We start from the raw sequence: 15,916 nt of genomic DNA, 5'->3' as shown, positions 1-15,916 counted from the left end.
GTGTGAGCCCTTTAAATAATTCATTCAGCTGTGTGTTTATGTTTCTTGTGGACAAAATTAAAATAAATAATAAACTATAATATTGTCAAAGAGTTATTATTTTTCCTTTTTCTTGTTTGTTCTATTTAAACAGTGTTCAAGTTACCAGAATGATGTGTTTGGAAATGGTTTAGCAGCAAAGCAAGCCACTTTGTTACACTGCCAAAGGACGTGGCTGTGCCCTGAGTCTGTTGACCTGTTTCCAGTACACAAAATCAACTGCATTGTGAGATCAACACATGTATCTATTTACAATACTGAATGGCGCTGAAGTGGTCCAGGAGTGCACAGGTCCCAAGGGGCCAGGACACTGAAGCATCCACAGCCCATTTCCTAATAGGCCCCCTCATGCACCAGGGACCATAGTGTAGGCCACCTATGTCAGGGGAAACAAAGCTAAACAACTTTCACACAGGAACATGTACTATTCTACTGCATCCCTGACAGTGATATACATACATCACTTATATCATGGTGTCAGTGCCACTAGCCCCGTGGTCAGACGCCATACCAACCCAGTTCTCTGTGTGTTCCTGACATTCTTGGTGCACATTTCTGTCACAACATTTCCTCCCTCAACCCTTTTTCGAGAAAGCAGCATTTATCAAACTGTGTGTCGTGCTACAAGTTGATGTGGTAACACTTTATTTTAGGGATACATCTATTAGCACTAATACATACAATGCTCCTGTATAAGTAACTTGTAAGGCATGTACAAAGCAAAATCAAACATTTGTTAGGCATGTATTCGCAAATGTCTTGTTCATGCACAATAAGGGATTTATTACCAATTTAACCTTATTAAGGTCCTACTAGGCCTTAGCGTTTGCTTAGTACATGCCTTACAAGTTACTTATGCAGGCATTAACATTGTATGTATTAGTGCTAATAGATGTATCCCTAAAATAAAGTGTTACCGTTGATGCTGTATGTGAATTTGGTTTCAAGGGCCTGCCGTTTCAGAGTTGACAGCACTGCACGTTTCCAGAGTGCAGCAAAGCATCTAGTCCACTGTAAGAACGACTCACTCTCTCCCACCAGTGAGGGAAGGAGGTGGTTCTGGAACGATTAATAACTAAAGAACAGAACAGTTAATTAATAACTAAAGAACAGAGAACAGCAGTTGAATTAACAAGTTGTGGACTAGTCAAATCGAAGGCACATTAAACAAAAAAAGCCAAAAATAAGGGTGAGCAGATAGACACAGAAAAGGCTGAGAAACACACAGAGGCATGTAGTCAGGGGTGTAGTGGGCGCGGTACGCGAGCGTACGCAGTCCATCCACTTCTCCTGAAGTGACATTTAAAAAAAAAATCTTCTGCCCATGTTTGAATACAAAAAGTAATGATCACATGGCAGTATTGCAGGTGATTGACCAAACAGATGAAAACGGAGAAGCAATGACGGTAGATTAAGGACAGTTGGGGGGTTTGACATGATAAATTGCCTAATTATTTGATGACGTTAAAAATCGCGTACCCCCACTTTATAAATCCCCACTACACCACTGCATGTAGGTAAAGAATGATTCAATGATCTATACAGTGGGCGTGATGGAGAGGCCGTAGGGTTGGGGGTTGTGCTCTGACTGACATGCTAACGCTCTTTGGTGTAGAGGTCAAAGTTTCAGTTTCAAATTACGGATACAGGGGGTTTGATTCCTGGTAGGACAACTTGACCAAAAGAAAGCTCAAAAAGAGCATTTTTGTCCAGTAGGGCAAAGAGGCAGGAGCACGCTGAATATGTGCTGAAAAAAAGTAATATCTGATCTTCTCATAGCTCCCTTTAGATGGCAGCAAAGCCTTGGTGATGTGCAAACAAACGTCCCCTCTCGACGGGAGGTGTAGATGGACCGGGACTTGCTGGCAGGACCCAGAAGCAGGCACCACCAGGTCTGGCTGCAGCAGGTGTAGAGGGCCAGGGGTTCGCATCCCCTGGGACGGCTGCCGCAGGTGTAGAGGGCCAGGGGTTTGCATCCCCTGGGCTGGCCGCAGAAGGTGTATATGGCACCTTGTTGCCTGCAGGCATAAGCGTGCGCAGAGTCCATGCGATCCTGCAGACGCTTGGCATAGGCAGGACCGGAGTGTCCGGAGATCTCCCGAAAGCCAACTCTGCAGGCGTTCTCAGCTCCCGACCCAGCATGAGGAGGGCAGGTGTACATGCAGAGGACTCCCGAATCGCTGTGCGACACGACAGTAAAACTAGGGGTAAGTGCATATCCCAATCCCTCTGGTGGCTGGAGGTGAGTAGGGATAACTGTTCCCCCAGAGTGCGGTTGAACCTCTCAACTATCACTCTGAGGGTGGAGGGTTGTGGTGCGGGTCTTTGTGATGCCTAAGCGGGAACACATTGTGGCAAACACCTTCGACTCAAAGTTCCGCCCCTGGTCGCTGTGGATGGATTCTGGGACCCCCAACCGGCTAAACATTCCCCCAAGCAGTGCATCCACTATTGTCTCTGCTTCCTGATCAGGCAGCGCATATGCCTCAGGCTATTTAGTGAAATAGTCCACTGCAGTGAGAATGTAGCGATTCCCTCTCTCTGTGCATGGCAACGCGCTGCATTGGCTCTCCCACAGGAAACTGTTGTAGGTGAGCCCTGGACTGGCCCTGTGGACCCTTGCGAGCAGTGCAGGGGTCACAGTTCCGGCAAAAGTCCTCCACATCCACCTTCATCAGACCCCAGTAGAAGGCCTGGCCCAGGCGGCGGAGAGTCTTTTTAACCCCAAAGTGCCCCGACCCAGCAGAGCCATGCATGGCGGCCAGGACCATTTTCTGCATTTCCTTGGGCACCACGATCTGCCATCTCTTTTCCACAGGCTGCAGGTCTGGGTCTTGTCGCTGCCCCTCTGCCCAGTCTGTGCTGTCCACCAAACGCAGCTCCCTGTTCAGCTCACACCGCACGCAGCTCCCCTGCTCCTGACTCTTCTCTCCTCTCGGCGATCGCAGTACCGGCAGCCGTCGGCACTACACGGACGACGTCGGGAAAGTCCATCTGCATTGCCATGGCTCGCTCCCGCCCGATGGATGATGTTGAACTCATAGCACTGCAGCTCCTCCAGCCAACGCGCCAGCTGCCCCTCTGGCTCTCGGAAGGTCATGAGCCACTGCAGGGAGGCATGGTCAGTGCGCAAAGTGAAGGGACGGCCACACAGGTAGTACTTAAAGTGTCTAATGGCAAACACGGTTGCGAGCAGCTCCCTGACACAGTACCTACGCTCTGCTTTGCTTAGGTCCTTGCTGTAGTAGGCGATAGGGTGGCCATCGGTCCGTTTTTACGACCTGTTCACGACGTCCGTGTGTCCCTCTCTTTGTCTTTCCTTTCCTCCTAGCCTTTTGCTTATGGCCTCGAGATGCGAGGCAACGTCATTGACGCAAACTAGACCTTGACAGTCGGTCGCATTTCCGATATCTGCGGCCGCCATGTTACTCCAGATATAACCCCAGACTTCGCCCAGCTTATGTTGGGGAAATCTCCGTGCAATAGCCATGAAGTTCATGACTGTATGAAAGTTAAATAAGGTAACTATATTATTGTCTACTGTCTGTTTCCTATTTTTTTCCTGCACTGGTGGCAACTAACATAGTGCTAAATGCCTTTACAACGATACGAGGGTTCTCACAACTTTACAAACAGGGCAAAGAAACGTCTTTCTGCACGGGCGCTGTCTGTATTTTGAGCTCGTGTTGTTGGTTATCCAGCGTCTGCATGAAAAAAAAAAGGTTGACAGAAGCGGTTTGCCTCCCTTAAAACACCGCTGATATACTTCTGACCCACTTTGAGTAAAGTAAATCAAATTAGTTGTTGGGTATTAGGCCTACGAATGCATGACTAGCCTACCCAAAATACATTTTAAAAAAAGGGAGCGTACCAATGTTCCCACGCCCCATTGGTCCCACAACCCATTGGTCCCACAGCCCATTGGTCCCACATCACTAAGACTTTTTTTCATTTTTTAGGCCCATTGGTCCCACAGCCCATTGGTCCCACAGTCCATTGGTCCCACAGCCCATTGGTCCCACATTGCTTTTTTATTTGAATTTTTAGGCCCATTGGTCCCACGGGACTCACTAGTTCGAGGCTCTTTCGGTACTTACCGCTTACGTCATACGACCCTAAACCTAACCTTAACCCTAAACCTAACCCTAAACCTAACCCTAAACCTAACCCTAACCCTAACCTTAACCCTAACCTTAACCCTAAACCTAACCCTAACCTTAAATCGCTTGTTTGAAATGTTTGATTATCATGTGAAGTACCGAGAGGGCGTCAAACTAGTGGGTCCCTTGGTCCCACAGCCCATTGAAGTGTTTGTGATGTGGGACCAATGGACTGTGGGACCAATGGGCTGTGGGACCAACGGACCTAAAAATAAATTTAAAAATCTTAGTGATGTGGGACCAATGGGCTGTGGGACCATTGGGCCTAATTTTGAAAAAACGCAAAAGTCTTAGCAATGTGGGACCAATGGGCTGTGGGACCAATGGGCCGTGGGAACATTGGGCTGACCCCCACAGGAATATGAAATAGCCTACACAGACAACAACGGAAGGATTTGTCTATCGTAACCTGCCGTCTGATACAATATTATCGGAGTGAGGTAATGAAATGCGAAAATCCTTCCCCCAAAAAATATTGTTTTACAAGTAAAACTGTTGTTGGCAGATGAGTTAGTCTGAGGTAAGATGGCAGCGCTGTTCCCTGATTTCTGCCTACAGTTTAGAATGCCAACTTCACTGTTTTCTCCACGGAGGCGGGGATTCGGCAAGTCGAAGCAATGGGTGCGCGCGAGGACGCTAGGTTAGAAAGTTAAGGGGCGGGGTTGTCCGGCCGAAGTCCGGACAGCTGGTCACCCTAGTCACAGTCCCCTGACCAGAGGAAGGGCTGGTCTTTTTGCAGGAGTCTGTACAGGGGAGAAGCAATGCAGGAAAAACCCCGCACAAACTTCCTGTAATAGGAAGCCAGTCCCAAAAAACTTTTAAGCGCCCCCTGGTCTGCAGGGGTTGGCCACTCCCGTATGACACTGACCTTGTCCTCGGTGGTGCCGATTCCATCGCCTCCCACTCGATGACCCAGGAAAGTCAGCTCCTGTCGCAGCAACCGGCACTTTTCAGGGTGCAGCTTCAGCCCGGCCCCGCGAATCCGCGAATTTAGACCGGGGAACACCTGCTAACACCCTCTCCATAAGGCGCTCGAAGGTAGCGGGGGCATTACACAGTCCAAAGCAGAGCACTTTAAACTGCCACAGTCCATCCCGCGTGCAGAATGCTGTCTTGGGGCGCGCCTCAGGAGAGAGTGGAACCTGCCAGTAACCACTCCTGAGGTCGAGGGAGGAGAACCAGGAGGACCCCGCAACGAGATCCAGGCACTCGTCGACACGTGGGAGGGGAAAAGAGTCCTTTGTGGTGACCGCGTTGAGCCGGCGGTAATCAGCGCAGAAACGCCACTCACCTCCCTTCTTTGGCACCATAACCACTGGCGACGCCCAGGGGCTCTCCGACGGCTCGATGATGCCCGCCTGCAGCATGTAGGCCAGCTCCCGGTCGGCTGCCTCCTGTCTGGCCAGTGACAGGCGGCGGGGACGCTGTCGTATCGGTGCCGCGCGGCCTGTGTCGATGGAGTGTTGCACCAGGGAGGTCTGTCCCAGCTCTGTCTCATCACAGGAAAAGCAGTCGTGGAACTCGGTCAACAGCTGCCACAGCTGCTGCTGCTGTTGTGCATCAAGGCCCTCTGCACTCTGTTGCCATACCGCACGCAGTGCTCGCTGTCTCTCCGCCGTCCAGCCTGGTGCAGTTCCACCGCCCTCCGTCTCCGGCGCTGACGATTGTGGTGTGCTCACCGGGACAGCTGGGCAACCGGCGGCTTGCTCCGCCTTGCACTGCAGTTCACGGGGGGTTGATTCGCCCGTAACCTCCTGTAGTCCTAGTTGGGCCTCCCCCACACAGCAGCCGTGGGGCCCTGGTGACAGCGTTGTTGCATGGGCATCTAGGGGCCTCATATTTACTACCTGTCCATCACTAAAACTCAGTGTGGCTTTACCCAGGTCTAATTGGCAACCCTTCTCCCGCAAAAAGTCCAGCCCCAAAATACAGGAGTCTTGTACCTCCGCAACCCACACAGTGTGTGTCATAGTCCGCCCCCCAACTGTGACCCTCAGCAGACCCCTTCCCTTCATTGGTGCTAGCTCACCAGTAACAGTACGGAGTTGAACTGCTGTGTCCTCCAGCTGTATTCCCACAGGCACCACCTCAGGCCGCACCACTGTGACTGTAGATCCAGTGTCCACCAAGGCCGTACATGGAACCCCCTCTATGCATATGGGAATATGGCAAAAGTCCGAAATTGAAGTCCTTCCCACCACCACCACTCTTTGTTCCCCATCACAACCACCCTTTGGGACCCGAGCCCCCTGAATTGGTAGTGCACGGGACATTGTCCTGGGGCCACACAGCGTCCCGCCTACTGTGACCCCATCCCGTTTTCCGCAGCCCTAGACAGGGTAGGGCAGTTCCTCTTCAGGTGCCCAGCCTGACCACAGGCCCAGCAGAGGCGCGCCTGGCCCTCCGGCCGTGTCTGCAGGTCCCCGGTGTGATTCCGCTGGCGCTGCCCAGCAGGCAGAGCAAGCCCCCTGATCAGCTCCGTCACCTCATCCACCCACGGTGGTCGTTGGACAGCCCCACACTCCCCAGCTGCTCGGACCAGAGGAGTCGCACCTTGCAGCGCAGGGCCCATCACCATCTCCCTCTCCAATGCATACTCCAGTGCCTCGGTCAGTGTGCTGGGACGGGCCAGCTGAGTGTGCACGCGCAGATCAGAGGGGGAAAGTGCTCTGAGGAACTGATCACGAGCCAATTCAGTCTGCACAGAGTTGGGCATGTGTGCATATGCCCGCCGGGTGAGCGCCTCGATGTCATTCGCCAGGGCCCTCAGTGACTCTCCTCCTCGCCTCAGACGTCCATGCAGCTCAGACCTCAGGAGCTCGGACCGGAAACATTGTCCAAAACGCCGACCGAGCGCCCCGGTAAGCGCACTGTAGTTTCAATGAGCAGCATACAGTAGTTGCAGTACCTTTTTTGACCATTTTTGCATGCATTTGTGCATGAATTGTTTATGTTTAAATAAATGACAGAGGTGCTGAAGCACAAGTCCCTGAGAGTAATATGCAGACACAGAGCACCTATATGATGACGCCAGTGGTCAGTAGTCATGACAACTCAGCTCTGGGTATTTCTGAGATTCTTGCATATCTCTACAATCAAACCCTCTCCTCCCTCAAACCTTTCTCAAGAAAGCAGAACTCATTAAACAGTGTGCCACGCTACAAGGTGATACGTGAGTTAGTGGCTGCAACTCCAGAGTTGACAGCAGACTTCCAGAATGTACCAAAGCATCTGTACAGAACCACACATTCTCTCTGGCCAGTGGGGGAAGGATGTGGTTCTGGGCAGGAGTATTAATAACTAATGACACAGACATGATATGAAACATGAGATAAGGATGAAACAACTTTTAAACCAACTGCAAGTTAACCCCAAGACTATACTGTAGGTGATGCAGTTGAATTATATGTAGGCCTAACAGGTTGTGGACGAGTCAAATCGAAGACATTAAACTACAATAAGCCAAAATAGGGAGAGCAGCTAGACACAGGAAAGGCTGAAGTACACACAGAGCCATGTAAAGAATGACTCACTGATCTCTTCTTTGGGTGTGATGGAGTGAGTGGTCATAGGGTTGTGGGTGTGCTCTGACTGACATGCCAATGAGCCTGGCTCTTCGGTGTAGTGCTCAAAGTTTCAAATCCTGGCAGGGTAACTCTACTCCTTTTTGATAATGGATTTGACTGAGGACACTGTGTTTAGAAAATGTGTGTTTTATGTCATTATCCGAGTACATGACACAATAGAGGGTTGAGAACCACATGTAAGGCATTGGGGATTGTCCCTTATATTAAGTCAGTCTTAGATGATAAGAGACATCCAGAGTTACTCAATCGTCAATCGAATAGGTCATCAATTAATCTGAGATCTTAACAACACCACTGACCGAACTGTGTAGGCAGGACTTCAGTTCATTTCAGGTGAAATACCGCAGTAATCAGACACATGGTGTTGAAATGACCGAGATGTCTCAATCCAGAGGTGACAGGAAGATAAGAGTGTAGGCTAAGTCTGCACAGGAAGAGCATGACAAAGCTGTTAACTCCTGTGTCCCACTATGATGCATGCACACAGACAGATCATAGTGCCTGAAACCAGGGACGCTGACAGCTTTGGCTGTGCCCAGGACAAAGTCCTCTGAAAGGGCACCCACCCCACCCAATACATTCAATGTAATGAGGACCCAATTATGGGCCCCCCATCTCCCTGGGCCCAGGGCAACTGACCTCGTTGTCCCCCCTTGCCAGCTTACCTGCCTGAAGCGATTGTTACTGAACGTTGTCTCTGTCATGTCATCTCAACTTGCAATCCAACAGTTTGAAATGGTGAACTAAGTATGTGGATAAAGGATAGCCTGGCAAGACAGACTAAATGTGAGAATAAATGTGAATATTTAGTCTGGCCCCGGTCAAAGAGACATTGGAAGATTGTTTATGGGAACAACCCATTGTTTTTCAAACCATGTCTGTACCTATTGGCCAACGCTTTGACGTCACTCCCTCAAAACCCTGTCCGCTTTGCATCCAAAGATTCCAAACAAATCACAACAAATTGCCTCCGTTGTGATTGGCCAGCCAGTTTAAGGGCCTGGGGCATTGTCTGAGGCTAGACCCATTAGCAGGGAAAACTTATTTTGGCTGCTGGTGAGTGGGGCTAGTTTACTAGGCTAGATAAAGGGTACAGAGTATATAAAGGTGACCATAAGATCTTCAAGAGAGTCACACAGTCTAAAGGGCCGTACACACACGTCGCTGCTAGTTACTCGCACAGCGAATGAACTCAATAGAATGTCAATGTGTTCCAGCGAGACTAGCAGACAAGTAGTACTGTACGATGCGATGTGGGCGGATCCCGAGTTGAAAATATTTTATCTTCGAGCGAGGCGAGTAAGTGAGTAACCAATTGGAAGGCAGAGTTCGGTACTTCTCGCCTGTTCATTGGCAGTTAAAGCCGCAGGAACTTTCAGCAAACGTTCCATGAAACGGAGGCGAGTAGACGAGCAAGCGAGAAGCTAGCAAATAGCAGCGATGTGTGTGTACGGCCCTTAATACTTCTGCTCTGCGGGAGATCTACAGATGCCTATACACGTTACTGTCATACAGAACACAACTACATGAGTGACATCAACCTTGTCTTCAAGCAACACTTTTGAGACGACAGGTGCTGCATATCAGTCCAATCTCCATCAGGTTAACAGTTACATCAGGGGTGGGGAACCTATGTCTCGAGGGCCATTTGCGGCCTTGAGGCTTTTTCATCTGGCCTCCGACATAATTTTAATGTTATGCAGCAGCTTCACATAAAATATTTTGTAAAAGAACCTTAGAAAATACATTTGCAGGTTGTATTCAGGGAACCTAGAGAATGTGGTTGTTTAAAAGGTGACTGCTTTCAATATACAGTAGGTCTTAAGTGAAGGGAAAAAAAATGTGGTTTGTGTTCATAGTACAGCCTTCGCAGGACTTTTACGGTCCTCGGATGAATTTTAAGTGGCCCTTAGAATGAAAAAGGTTCCCTCCCCCTGAAAGTCTAGCTGTTGAAAATCTAAAATCTAACTACAAACCAGACGTTGTTCGTTTGATTGCCTCTGTTTGAAATACCTAAAGATGATTAACATAACTGATGCCCATGTCAGACCTCATCAGAACCTGACACTAACAAAGGGAAATGGCTGTTTCTGTAGACTCTTGACATAGCAATGTGTGTGTAGAGGCCACCTACAAATGCATCCTGTCCACACACACTTGTGTAAAAAATAAATTGACCACAAACTGTGTGACGTTTATCTATGCTCTAAAAGTACGGTACCTTGTGTGCACAGTGGTGTAAGTTAGCTCACAGAAGTGTGAACAATGCCGTTGCAAAAAAGAGAAGTGCATAACCAGTCAAGCGCAAGTCTTACTAGAGCGCTTGCTAACATGTATGCCACACTCTCACACACCGAGACTTTAAATGTTTTGTCTGACAACATGAACTGCATCTTCGTTATCCTCCTCATGGGCTTTCAAGGTAAAGTAACTATTCAATGCTCTGTTTGTGCACTTGAGGAAAACACCAGAAGTTACTCTACTCTAAGGTTCATCTCAGCGCTAGATTCTTCCAGTTTTGTGGTGTCAAGCAGCTCGTCAGCTGTGGACTAATGAAGAACTTTAGTAGGCTACAGGATGTACAGGATGTGTTTAATCAGACTGTTAATTAAGAATTATCCTTGATCGTTTTTTATTCAATGTTGTGTTTTTATTCAACCTTGTAGGTTGTGGAGTAATTATAAAATATTACAATGGAAAAATAAGTCTTCTTTGGCATGTTTGGGGACATTTTAATTTAATCAAATTTCAAAACACATCAGTTCTAACATGCTGCTTTATATTGTATGTCTCAGACAGTGAATGTCTTAAACACAAAAACAGAGCAGTAGGCCTACCGTATATAAAAACTGGAGTGCACTAAACCACTCTAATGATGTTAGAAATCCCGAATTGAAACAGCTTGTAAATAGTCTGAAAAGCCACACCATAACATGAGAATTGCCTGTGGGGTTGGTGTACTTTACCAGGCTAGCTTGTAAATGTAATGTTGTTTTGTTTTGTGTTTACTCTCTATCATATTATGCAGGCATTGACTCCATCACCTCAGTGAAAAGGGTAGAAGTGAAAGTGGGACAGACCCTCATCATCCCCTGTCTTTATGAGGCAAAACAAAAAAGATACCCTAAGTTCTTTGCATATTATGATGTGTATGATGGCTGGCAACGGTCAGTGAACACCAATGGTTATACATCATCAGATAGATTTTCAATTTCAGATGATCCCATCCAAAATGTCTTCACCGTGACAATGCGAAACATGAAATGGAACGATACACACAGATATAGATGTGGATATGAGGGGCTTGTATACCCTGAAGCGGAATTCGACTTATCAGTCAAAGGTAACAGCTCCTCCAAATCTGTAGTAGCTCTTACTCTGCTGTATATTTGAACAAATACATAACACTGGTACTAAATTGACATTTTTTTGACATTTTTAAAACCTTCACATGTGTCTTGTAATTTTCATTATTCAGTTTTTCCAGGCCTCAGTGTTAGCAGCCAATATGTGACTAGACATGTGGGGGGGAGTGTGGCCATTAATTGCAACTACAGCAGCGGATATCGGCAGGAGAAGAAGTGGTGCAGGATCGGTGGCAACTGTGCTGGTTCATACTACAACCACAACTACTACTACATCAACTACAACCACATCTGGGGACTGTCAGTGAAGTTGAGTGGTGATGACTATTATGCCAGTACAGGGGTGTTAAAGGTGACTCTAAAAGATCTTCAAGAGAGTCACACCGGCTGGTACTACTGTTCTGTGGGAGATCTACAGATGCCTGTACACGTTGCTGTCATACAGAACACAACTACACTGGAAACATCAACCAAACCTTCAATCAACACTTTTGAGACAACCTACACAGGTAGTGCAGATCAGTCCAATCCCCATCAGATTAACATAACCACTGAAAGTCTAGCTGTTAAAATCATTTTCACGTTGATACTTCATTTTTATCTTCAGTTGATGCTGTGCCCTCCACCTCATCTGCAAACCAGACCCATCCTCAGACGTACGTAGGTCTTTAATACATATTCTTACCTGTTCATGGACAGAGGCACTGCTATGTGTAGCAGACTTTCATATTTGTCAGCTACAAATGTGTAACCTGACAAACACATGATACACATTAGATTATTAAATAAGATGGTAGGTGTGAAGCACACCAGTGAAGACTAGTCCAAGGGTTGTTTATCATTGACAGGACATTATGTGATGTTTGGCTGAATGTCTTGTTATTGGACGTATGTCAGACTTTTTTTCCTATTCACTGTATTCATATTTACTTACGTTTTATTTACTTATTTATTGTTATTGTTATTGTTATTGTTATTTATTGTGTGTTGATTGATGGAGATTAGGGCTGACCAACTAAACTGTCCATTGATGGGACAAATAAAGTTGTCTGAAATTGATACTGTAGCAGCAGCTGCAATGCAAGAACTAAGGGCTGTAGAGTATGATTTCAACATTTTCTTTTGTGGAACTTCATTACAGTGTATAGCTCATAAGGCGTAGGCTATTTACATGTAAGTGTTTCCTATTTCTGATGTGTTGTGTGCCTCGTAGGGCCTTCTTACATGTAAGTGTTTCCTGTTTTCTGATGTGTTGTGTGACTCGTAGGGCCTTCTTACATGTAAGTGTTTCCTGTCTTCTGATGTGTTGTGTGACTCGTAGGGCCTTCTTACATGTAAGTGTTTCCTGTTTTCTGATGTGTTGTGTGACTCGTAGGGCCTTCTTACATGTAAGTGTTTCCTGTTTTCTGATGTGTTTTGTGCCTCGTAGGGCCTCCAACCTGCCTCATCTGTTAGGTCTGTTGGGGCTGTTGCTGTTAGTGATCATCTGTGGATCTGTTACGCTGGCAATCCACCTGAGGAAACGCAGTAGGTTTATTATTTAACGATTTTAATCAATTACAAAAAGTATTTACTGAATCCACCAGACAAATGTCTTCACCATTTTGACTAATATAATATTTGAACCCATTTTAGCCTAATGCAGTGTATGCATTGTTTGACCTTTGGTGGGGCGACATAATACACTGCATTCAGGCTCTTGAGATTTGAGGGTTTTTTATTATTAAAAATGTGGGTATAGAGAAGACCTAACACATTGTGATGCAAGATAAGGGACCTAGCTTTGAAAGGCAACTTAGTTCATGTTTTTATGTGCTTCAGAGATAGGCCTATGTAGGTTAGGTTTTAATAGGCAGCTGGCACCTTTCCCAAAACAGACTTACATTCAGATGTTTTTTGCAGGTCCCTCAGGCTAAAATGGGTTAAAGGACTTACTTGCAAACGTAAACCTAACATGTACATTTAATTTACACAGAGCATACAGGTCCAGGGGTGCAAACAGACACAAGAGACAGAAGTGATGGACATATGGTATGTGGCCATATCATTTCATTCAAGTACTTTTTTCTCCTTTTTTATCAGTTTTTCTTTCTGTTTCTGAATTTTTGTATTTATTTTTTGCTCTTGTTTTTGAGCTCGTGTTTGTTCTCGGCTGCAGTGTTAGTCAGTAACTTCTCTACGCCACAGATTATGTTTCTATTTTATGTCACAGAAACTCATAATATCATCTGTTGCTAAATCATCCTGCTACTATATTTATACCTATGAATTATTCAAAATGAATATGTGAACATGCAGTGTCATTTTTCATTTTAAAGCAGGTTTCCAGAGAGGACTCTGAGGAGGCTTCTTACACCAATATCCCCATGACCACTATGCAGGCAGTACGGCTGGCTCTTCACTACACATGCACCATAGACTAATCAATTCAATATCACGAAGGTTCACATAGTGACCACAATACACACACACACACACACACACACACACACACACACACACACACACACACACACACACACACACACACACACACACACACACACACACACACACACACACACACACAAAAACACACACACACACACACACACACACACACACACACACACACACACACACACACACACACACACACAAAAACACACACACACACATACACATACACATACAAACAAGTAAGGCATGTGTTCAAAACACTTTTACTTAAACCAGTAACAACAACAATACAAGTGAAAACACTGCTTGATTTATGGGGCTTGTGTGAATAATCTGCAAAATTAATGGTGGTGAAGATTCTATCAATATCACGGCTATCAGAATTGTCATCTGGAGTTTGTGAAACATAGTCGGCATCTGTAGACTACTTCTATCAATATCAGGGCTATCAGAATTTTTATTTCTAGTTTGTCAAACATAGTGGGCCATTGTAATCTTTGCTGATCTCTAATTGGTAAACATGTCGACCACTTGTATCAATATCAGGGCTATCAGAATTTTTATTTCTAGTTTGTCAAACATAGTGGGCCATTGTAATCTTTGCTGATCTCTAATTGGTAAACATGTCGACCACTTGTATCAATATCATGGCTATCAGAATTTTTATTTCTAGTTTGTCAAACATAGTCGTCCATTGTAATCTCTGCTGATCTGTAATTGGTAAACATGTCGACCACTTCTATCAATATCAGGGCTATCAGAATTTTGCTCAAGACTTTGGCAGCCATAGCTGTCCATGGCACTCTTATGGGGTGATGAGCTGTAAATGGTGAATATTTCATTCTTCCAACAGGGTGGCGGACAAGATGGTGTTTCTCCAGCACTGGAAGAGCACGCAGCAGATGCCTAAGAAAGGCTACATTTATGGGTTTGGTGCCATCTCTTTTCTGTGAGCAACACACACATAAAGAAAGAAACGAGCAGATCATATCATTTTCAATAGTGCTTGCCAGCTCTGAGCAATCCATTTGTTTTTTGTTTTTTTATCATTATTTGTATCATGGAATCTTGAATGCTTTACATACAATATATTCATTGTTAGATTCGGTGCGGTTTGAAAATGTTTCATTTTTGTTTTGTGTTATGGATATGGTGAATTGTAGACTTTGGCATTGGATAGGCTATGTGCTGAAAAAGATGCCATATCTGATGTTGTCATAGTTCCCCTTTAGATGGCAGCAAAACCTCAGTGATCTGCAGACACACATAAGGACATAGGCCTACGTCATGTTTTAAGCTTCTTTGCTGGCAATACTGTAAATACAACTTTGACATTTTTGGAAGATAGATTCTTTATTTTTGCTATAATGAAAACTATAGTTGCTGTGTAAAACCTTTAGGGAATTTGTGCATTTGAAGTTTATGTTAAATAAATGACAGAAACAATTTAAAAAACAAAAATAAAAACTGAGGCATCACTGCACAAATATTTGACACAGAGGTGGGCTCTTCCTTTCTTCTCAAACATTGTTATAGTTATTATTTTTGTTTGTTTCATGTTATCGACAACATTTTAGCATTAGATAAAATGTCACCAGAGTTTTTATAGTCCTCTTCAGGTGGAAGCCAAACTCTGCCTTGGTGAGATGCAAATATAAAACTCTTCTATGCTGACAACACTGCATTGACAAATGAATACATTGATACTGTAATAAAGCTTATTGTTGCTTTGTGAGCCCGTTACCAGAATGTTTGTTCTATGTAAACAGTGTTCAAGTTACCAGAATGATATGTTTGGAAATGATTTAGCAACAAAGCAGGCCACTTTGTTACACTGCCAAAGGACGTGGCTGTGCACTGAATCTGTTGACCTGTTTCCAGTACACAAAATCAACTGCATTATGAGATCAACACATATCTATTTACAATACTGAATGGAGCTTAAGTGGTCTGGGAGTGCACAGGAGGACACTGAAGCATCCACAGCCCATTTCCTAATAGGCCCCCTCATGCGCCAGGCATCATAGAGTAGGCCACCTATGTCAGTGAAAACAAAGCTAAACCACTTTCACACAGGAACATGTACTATTTGACTGCATCCCTGACAGTGATATACATACACCACTTATATCATGGTGTCAATGCCACTAGCCCCGTGGTCAGTCGCCATACCAACCCAGTTGTCTGTGTGTTCCTGACATTCTTGGTGCACATTTCTGTCACACCACTTCCTCCCTCAACCCTTTTTCGAGAAAGCAGAATTTATCAAACTGTGTGTGTCGTGCTACAACTTGATGCTGTATGTGAATGTGGTTTCAAGGGCCTG

The 15,916-nt window shown here is 45.6% G+C and overlaps 1 protein-coding gene across 1 annotated transcript; it reads left to right on the top strand.

Moving 5' to 3' along the window:
- The first annotated feature begins 10,117 nt into the window (after positions 1-10,117).
- On the top strand, positions 10,118-14,604 carry LOC134456084 (uncharacterized). Its single transcript, XM_063207516.1, has 8 exons — positions 10,118-10,208; positions 10,815-11,129; positions 11,265-11,660; positions 11,759-11,807; positions 12,581-12,678; positions 13,127-13,182; positions 13,473-13,535; positions 14,444-14,604. The coding sequence occupies exons 1-8, from the start codon at positions 10,118-10,120 to the stop codon at positions 14,498-14,500; spliced, it is 1,125 nt and encodes a 374-aa protein (XP_063063586.1). The 3' UTR covers positions 14,501-14,604.
- The last annotated feature ends 1,312 nt before the right edge of the window (positions 14,605-15,916 follow it).

Source organism: Engraulis encrasicolus, chromosome 9, assembly GCF_034702125.1.
Source record: "Engraulis encrasicolus isolate BLACKSEA-1 chromosome 9, IST_EnEncr_1.0, whole genome shotgun sequence".
NCBI lineage: Eukaryota > Metazoa > Chordata > Actinopteri > Clupeiformes > Engraulidae > Engraulis > Engraulis encrasicolus.
Note: the sequence above shows the minus strand (reverse complement) of the source record. Positions and strands in the feature narration are given on the sequence as shown.

Bases quoted from the DNA above. Each gene is read 5' to 3' on its own strand.
- LOC134456084 (XM_063207516.1), top strand. From the start codon at position 10,118: ATGTATGCCACACTCTCACACACCGAGACTTTAAATGTTTTGTCTGAC. The intron at 11,130-11,264 runs GTAACAGCTCCT...TTCATTATTCAG, and splicing joins ATTCGACTTATCAGTCAAAG to TTTTTCCAGGCCTCAGTGTT. The intron at 12,679-13,126 runs GTAGGTTTATTA...TAATTTACACAG, and splicing joins AATCCACCTGAGGAAACGCA to AGCATACAGGTCCAGGGGTG.